At 40.7% G+C, this 8335-nt stretch overlaps 1 protein-coding gene across 1 annotated transcript in view; it reads right to left on the bottom strand.

The window, feature by feature from the left end:
* CCDC175 (coiled-coil domain containing 175) overlaps positions 1-8335 on the bottom strand; it is a 59534-nt gene that overhangs the window by 23039 nt on the left and 28160 nt on the right. The window contains exons 8-10 of the mRNA XM_015566479.1: positions 7290-7371; positions 3466-3602; positions 2392-2502 (exon numbers count right to left, since the gene is read on the bottom strand). Coding sequence (XP_015421965.1) covers positions 2392-2502; positions 3466-3602; positions 7290-7371 — 330 coding nt within the window. The remainder of the gene's footprint in view (positions 1-2391; positions 2503-3465; positions 3603-7289; positions 7372-8335) is intronic.

Raw genomic sequence — 8335 nt, 5'->3', positions numbered from 1 at the left:
CACTGTGGAAAACAATATGGTCTTTCCTCAAAAAATTAAAAATGGAGCTGCCATTTTCCCAGTAATCCCATTTCTAGAAATATATCCCCCCAAAACAGAAACACCAATCAGAAAGGATATATGCACCCCTATGTTCATAGCAGCAAAATTTACAATAGCTAAGATTTGGAAACAGTCTAAGTGCCCATCAGCAGATGAGTTGATTAGAAAACTGTGGAACATCTACACAATGAAATACTACATTGCTGTAAAAAGAAGGGATTCTTACCATTTGCAACAGCATGGATGGAACTGGAGAGCATTATGCTAAGTGAAATAAGCCAGTCAATGAAAGAAAAATACCACATGATCTAACTCATTTGTGGAATATAATTAACATAAACTGATGAACAAAAATAGAACCAACATCATAGAAGCATTGAACAGACTGTCCAACCTATGAGGGAAGGCAGGGGTGAGGGGGTAAGAGATCAACCAAAGGACTTGTATGCATGCATATGAGCATAACCAATGGACACAGATGGAAGGGAGGCTGGTGAGGGCATGTTCTGGGGATTGGGGGCAACCAGGGAGAGGTTAATGCAGGGAAAAGAAGACTTATGTAATACATTAAACAATAAAAAATTTAAAAAAAGAGAAATAGCCACATAAGTGGACAGAGATATGTTAATGTTAACTTTGAAAATTGTTAGTAATATAGGAAACAAAAAAATGTCCATCAAAAAAGTATTAGTTAAATAAAATACAGTATAATCTGTAGAAGAAATACTATGCAGTTAAAGAAAAGAATGAGGAAAGAGGTCCTGTATATATGATTTTTTCTTTATTTTGAAATAATTTTAAACTCAACAGGTAAGTGTCAAAATCAGTGCAAAGAATCCCATAACTTTCACCAACCATGGTTTTAATATTCTCTCAAATATAATTTTTCCAGCTTTATTGAGCTATAACTGACATATGATATTGTGTAAGTTACCCAGAAATAATTTTAAGTGGGAAAAATCCAATTACAAAAGACTGCAACCCAAGTTTTGAGTAAATAAATGCATAATCTAGCTATATAAAACCCTAATATGCAAATCAACTGAACAGTGTAATGACTGGTGGAACGACCCATCGCTATGACGCACACTGACCACCATGGGGCAGACACTCAATGCAGAAGCTGCCCCTGGCCCACAGACCCCAACCAGCAGCAGGGGGCGGGGCTGGCGAGCCGCTGGTGCCAGGCCAGGCAAGGTGGGTGGGAGCAGGAGCCCCACAGATCAACTCTGATACAGGGGAATGGGGGAGGGCAGGAAGAGATTAACCAAAGATCTTATATGCATACTAGGAGCCTGGTGCATGGGTTCATGCACCAGTGGGGTCCCTTGGCCTGGCCTGCAGGGATCAGGCGAAACCAGCTCTCCGGCATCCCCCGAGGGGTCACAGGCCAGGCTGAGAGACCCCTCTAGTATGTACATATTATGTATAGATAAATATAAATATACTAGAGGCCCAGTGCACAGATTCATGCACCAGTGGGGTTCCTGGGCCTGGACTGTGCCCTCTCTCAATCTGGGACCCCTAAGGGATGTTGAGCTGCCAGTTTCAGCATGATCCCCAGATCTCTGCAGGTGGCTGGAGAGAAGCCCAAGCCGGGGCCAGGTGCCGCTCCCACTCATTCCAGCCTTGATGCACCTGCTGCTGCTGCCACTTGGTAGCACTGCTGTGGAGGCGGGAGAAGCTTGCGCTGCACCAGCTGGGCTCGCCAGCCGTGAGCCCAGCTGCTGGCTGAGTAGTGCTCCTGCTGTGGGAGCGTACAGACCACCAGGGGATAGCTCCTGCTGAGTGTCTGCCCCCGGTGGTCAGTGTGCATCATAGCAACTGGTTGACCAGTTGTTCACTCATTCAGTTGGTTAGGCTTTTATATATATATAGATATTAGAAAGCATGTATAGCAAACTGTTAACAGTAATTATTTCTGTGGAGAGATTTCGGTAACTTACTCTTGAAGTTACAAATTTCTATATTTAAATTTTAAAATCAGGTATAGGCATTACTTTTTTAATCAGAAAAAAATTAAAATAGCAATTAGAGTGATTTAGAATGGTGGAAATGAACATCATGGGGGGTCAGTGCTGAAATAACATTTGGGCACATTCTTGTCACTAGATCCCTAACTTGTCCACTCCTCATGCTCAGTAACTTGTATAGAACTTAGAACCTGTCTGCCCTTTCAATGAAAGAGTCAATGATAATGACTGTTCAGGATTGTAAAACAAAGAGACTGAATTATAAACCTCCTTTTTTGTAGGAGATTAGAAATTGACATATATTTGTTGTTACTATTTACTTTTTAAAAATGCAGAGAGGAATGAAGATTAAAAATTTCGAAGGCAACAAACATACCGATAAAGTTCAGAAAGCGTGACAAGTCCTTCTTCCATATTTCTGATGTCTACTTTTCTTTGTGACAGGAAGTTTTCTTTCTCAGCAATAAATTTCAGTTGTTTTTTATTTCTACCATAAAAAAACAACAACACAGAGCTATCATATTTCAAAGGTTTAAATAATCATTTTTCAAATCCTCAGCATGAGAAAACATGCCGTCACTAAAACTTTCAAAAGTAGTTTGGAAAATCCAGTTCATAAACTATTGACCTAATGAATTTTCCCAATGAATCAGTAAAAATAGAAACAAAGTCTTTCTGCGTGTCGTGGCTAAATCTAAAGTTATGAAAATTCCCAAGCTATGAAAAAAGCACTAATTATAATAGTAACCATAAAACAATAAGAAGGGCTGTATAGTGCTTTATCCCTCTGAATGTGTGTGTCTCTCCTACTACATTTATTAATTCTGCCGTATTCTTTTGTGAAAGGTAAAGGGGTCGATGAGACCAATTTTGATATATTTTATTGATTTTACAGAGAGAGAAACATTGATGAGAGAGAAACATCAATCAGCTGCCTCCTGCACGCCCCCTACTGGGGAATCAAACCCACAACCAAGGTATATGCCCTTGACCAGAATCACACTGGGCACCCTTGGATCCGTGGGCTGATGCTCTATCCACTGAGCCAAACCAGTTAGAACCAATTTTGAATACTGGCTCTACCTCTTACCAGGGGTGTGACCTTGAAAAGAAACTTTACCTGTTAATGAACCTCGATTTTCCCATCCAAAAAATGGGGATCAAAATACCTATCTCAAAGGGATTAAACAAGATGTAAGCATTTTATAAAAAGTGGTTTGTTTGTTTTTTTGTCTCTAACTTGCAGAAAGAATAATAGGAAGGTTATGATTTTATTCACATTTCCACACATTGATAGGAACACGCCTGTAACGGAAAGCACTTTATCTAAGTGTCAATAGGTTTTAAAACTAGAATAAGTTCAGGTGAAGGGTTACCACTTTGACAGCAAGGAAAGCACCCCATAACTACAGTATGTTAACTCATATATGGATCAGAAATAGAAACATACTCTTCTTGTATTTTCTTTTTTTGCATAAGAACTTTATCTTCCTCCTGTAAGACAATCTTATATTGTCTGGTAAGAGTCTGCAATTTCTCTTGTAGATCTTTGTTTTCTAACTGAGCTTTGTATATTTTTTCATTCATCTAGAAAAAAAACACACACAAAATAACTGAAGTAGAGGACCTGCTTCACAGTTCCTTTGAGGGGAGTTAGAGTCAGGTAGGCAACTCACTAGAGCACTGAACATATTGCTTAGCAAGCAATGACGATGCCACAAAGAGTGAGTGATTGAATTCTACATCAACTATCGAATTATACACTTTGGGGCTTCTTCTATAACTTATGTCCTAAGTGTAGAAAGGTAATAAACACTGATGCAAAACTACAGAGTAATAATTCATACTGAAATACAAACTGGGATTACTAAACCGGGATCATTCACTTTTTGACGTATGTCTTTTTTCCAGAAGATGAACTACACTGGGGAGGTAAAGTATAATAGCAACAGAAGTTCTTGCTCAAAACCTCTTTCACTGGATATTATGCTTGCTTCTTGTTAAATATTTCTACTTAAGGGAAAAAAAGGAGTACTTTTTAGTGGTCTGAAAGAGGTAAAAACTTTGTGTTTGGATGTGTCTATTGAATTCCATCAAATGAGGTGAAAAAGATAGATTTAGTATTCAGTTCAAAATAACCGTCTGGCTGAGGATTGCTAAAATAGCTGGATGAAAAAAAAATCCTTAAGTGTTGAAGAACTAACAAGATGATGAGGAATTTCTAGGTCTAATTCAATAAGAAAGCAAAAATCCATAGTGGTAAATCTAGCACTGAAAAGTCCTTTGTACCTTTAGGACATTTACAGATATGGAAGAAAACACGTGGAAACTGAGTTTTGGTTTTCTTACATGACAAGGGGGACAAAAGCCAACACTTGGGAGCTCATCCAGGTGTTGAGTCTGATAAATCTCCCATCACATTGTCTGGGATCCCAAAGAGCTTCCCTCTCTGGCGAAGGGTGAATCAGGAGCTAACAAGCTGTGGTCTGTGGTCACAAACAAACCTAAAGGTGTATACACACACACACACACACACACTAATAAAAGAGAAACATGCAAAATTAACCATCACTCCACCACTCCGCTACACCCACCAGCCAATCAGGAGCAAGTATGCAAATTAACCCAACTAAGATGGGATGTTCATGGAGCTAGAGCGAGCAGGAGGCTTGCGTTGCCCCAGGCGATGGAGGAAGCCAAGCTTTCCATTCAAGGCTACAAAATTTCAATTATACCCCTAGCGTTTTACTATGAAAAATTTCAAACAGAAAATTAAAAGAATTTTGCTGTGAGCATTCATATATGCACATCTAGATTCTAGAGTTAACATTTTCTATATTTGTTTTAGTATATATTTTATCCCTGGCCGGGAATCGAACCTTGACCTCCTGGTTCATAGGTCGACCCTCAATCACTGAGCCACATTGGCCCGGCAGTCATTCACTTCTATACTAATAAAAGGGTAATGTGCTAATTAGACCGGGAGACCTTCGGGAGACCTTCCGTACATCCTTCCAGACAATGCCATGGTGGCGGGGCTGAGGCAGAAGTGGTTGGGGCGATCAGGACAAGAAGAGAGGCCAGTTGGGGGTGATCAGGCCAGGCTGGCAGGGGGCATTTGGGGGTGAGCAGGCCGGCAGTGGGGAGGCAGCTGGGGGCGAGCAGGCCAGCAGGCAGAGTGGTTAGGGGCAATCAGGCAGGCAGGCAGGCAGGTGAGTGTTTAGGAGCCAGTAGTCCTAGATTGTGAGAGTGATATCCGACTGCTGGTTTAGGCCCAATCCCTATAAACCATGTAGGACATCCTTCGAAGGGTCCCAGATTGGAGAGGGTGCAGGCTGAGCTAAGGGACACCCCCCCTGCACGAATTTCATGCACCAGGCCACTAGTGTGTGTGTGTGTGTGTGTATAATTGGGTCATAGTATATATACTGTTCTATATTATACTAGAGGCCCAATGCAATTCATGCAAGAGTAGGCCTTCCTTCCCCCAGCTGCGGGCACCAGCTTCCTCGGGCACCCGGGACTCAGGCTTCCCTCTGGCTGGTCTTGCCTCTGGTACCGGGGACCGGGCTTCCCTCCAGCTGCTGGCAGGCACCCAGGACCCAGGCTTAACTCACAGCCCTGGCTTTGTCTGAAAGGACATCCGGTCTAATTAGCATATTATGCTTTTACTAGGGGCCCAGTGCATGAATTCGTGCACCTTGAAAGAAACTGTAGGCCACAAAACTGTGGTAGGTACAGGGGCGGGTCTCAACCCATCCTCTGTGCCCCTCCCTGGCCCCTTTCACCACGTCCCCGGTCCCCTGTCTGCCGGCAGCCCTCCTCCCACCGCCGCTCCCATGTGCTGAGAGCGCTAGCCCCACTTGCACCCGCTGATGGTGTAGAGCGATTGGGCCAGTGCCAGCAGAAGATGTGAGCAGAGCCAGTGGGGTCAGCGAGTGCAAGTGGGGGCTGCTGCTCCAATAGCCCCTCGGGAGCAGGGGGAGGTAGAGAAGCCCTCAGGGGCAATCAGGGCTTTTCGCCACTGCTTGCACCCGCTGATGGCACCGAGTGATTGGGACCAGCACTGGGCACCGACAGCAGGTACAAGCAGTGCTGGCACCAGCAGCAGGTGCGAGCACCTGGCAGGACTGTGGCGCACAGGAGGAAAGAATTTCAATAATCACCAGAGGCTTGTCCCTATGACAAAGACCGGCACTCCACCTTGGTCTGGAGCCCCTGCTCACCTGCTCCACCATCCTGCCACGCCCAACATCCACCATGTTCTGCACATGCCCCCTGGTGGGCAGCATACATCATAGCAACTGGTTGTTCAGTTGTTCCGTCATTTGGTCTATTTGTATATTAACCTTTTATTATTATAGACTAGAGGCCCAGTGCATGAATTTGTGCACCGGTGGGGTCTCTCAGCCTGGCCTGTGCCCTCTCACAATCCGAGACCCCTCAGGGGATGTTGGAGAGCTGGTTTCGGCCCAATCCCTGCAGGCCAGGCCAAGGGACCCCATCAGTGCATGAATCTGGGCCTCTAGTATGCATATAAGATCTTTGGTTAATCTCTTCCTGCCCTCTCCCCTTCCCTTTTCCCTCTGAGATTCATCAGTCTGTTCCATGTTTCCATGCCTGTGTGTTGAGCATCTGCCCCCTGGTGGTCATTGCACGTCACAGGGTCAGCTGGTCGCTTAGGCTTTTATATGTATAGATTTATCATATCCTAAACGATGACATTTAAAGGATTTCTGTTAAGCTTTAATTGTACTTTGTCTCTAATTGTTCAACTTTCATAATAAATGCTTCATTGACTATCTTGTGGAGAAATCTGGGTTTATAGCCATGATTACTTACTTAAAATATCATATTTCTTATAACCTAAGTTTTATAATGTCTAGGGAATTCTCCTGGGGTCTAAATTTGACTCAAATATTCCACTAAAATTATTAAGTACAATATGGGTTGCTATACAACAGCAAGAAGCTCCTAATTTTTATAATTAACTCACATAAAAATGTCCATTAGTCATGGATATTCCTAATGTAAAATAACCATATCCACTTGAAAAGTTATTAAGAAAATAATTCATCTTCTCATTGGAAATTTTTTCTTTTATACTTAAAGTGCTCTGGGAGGGAATAAAATCTTTAAATCAATTACTGTGACTGATCATGATTATTAGTTAATGAAAAAACTAGTTTTGGAAAATTTCTCCATTTACTTAAAATACTAACTAAAAAGAAAATCTAATTATAATCTAAAAAATAATAATTTCTGTCTTCCTACCTCCTTTATCTTCTGAAAAAGTTCATTTTTGTCAGCAATAGTTTTCTCTCCCAGTTTTTTCTTGTTTTTCTTTAAAAGAAATCTATGAACAAAGGAAGCCAAACAAATTCATATTAAGACATATTTTTTCAGCAAAGCCATATTGTCCTATATAACATATTTATATATTCATTATAACAGACAAAAGATTTTACTTTTTAGAATTGATGAATTAATGCTTTATTATTCTATTCAATCATTTAAGAAGCAATGGCAAATGGGATTGTTGTTTTTATTTTCTCTCTCTGAGAATTCATTATTGGTATATAAAAATGCCATTGATTTCTGGGTGTTAATATTGTATCCTGAGTGTAGCAAGATTTTTAATCATAAGTCCTAGAAATAATTTAAGAACTAATCTGTATCTTCCACTATGATTCTCTGCCTAGTTTTTCTTTAAAACATATATGAACTAAAACTATTAAACTTTCCAAGAAAAAGATTTTTTATTCTGAGTTTGAATTGTAGTAATTCTTGAGTCTTCCTATGTTAAATCTGGTACTGAGTACAAAGATTAGTGCCTACTTTATGGACCAGTTGATGGTTACTATACTGGGCAATTGCTGTTTTAAAAGACTTAATTTTAATCACAATACATTCAAACCTGTGTATGTAGAAATGAGCCATTTTATAACATGATTCCACATGTGAAGTTAACTTGTCTTATGGAATGGTTTCAGTTCACAATTTGTCTTTTATTTATTTATTTTTTATTATCAATTTGTTGGCGTTTTTAAGGAATCCACTTAGAAAACATAAGAATACAGGTTAATGGAGCTCAGAACACTCGGTAAATGTGGTTACTGTTCTAAAAATGCACAATAATAAACACTGGAATTCTTCTGTGATGGATATGGAACACTTGAATTACAAGTAAATACAACCTGAATACAAAACGGGCAACATAAATACACTGAAAACACGTTCAAACAGCTCTGAAAGGACGAGTTTACAGTTTACATTTTCCTTCTTTTTTTTTTTTGTGAATGCAAACTTTATTTTTTTTT

The sequence above is a fragment of the Myotis davidii genome, unplaced genomic scaffold, assembly GCF_000327345.1.
Source record: "Myotis davidii unplaced genomic scaffold, ASM32734v1 scaffold281, whole genome shotgun sequence".
Taxonomy (NCBI): domain Eukaryota; kingdom Metazoa; phylum Chordata; class Mammalia; order Chiroptera; family Vespertilionidae; genus Myotis; species Myotis davidii.
The sequence above is the reverse complement of the archived record's forward strand: the minus strand, read 5'-3'. Positions and strand labels throughout refer to the sequence as shown.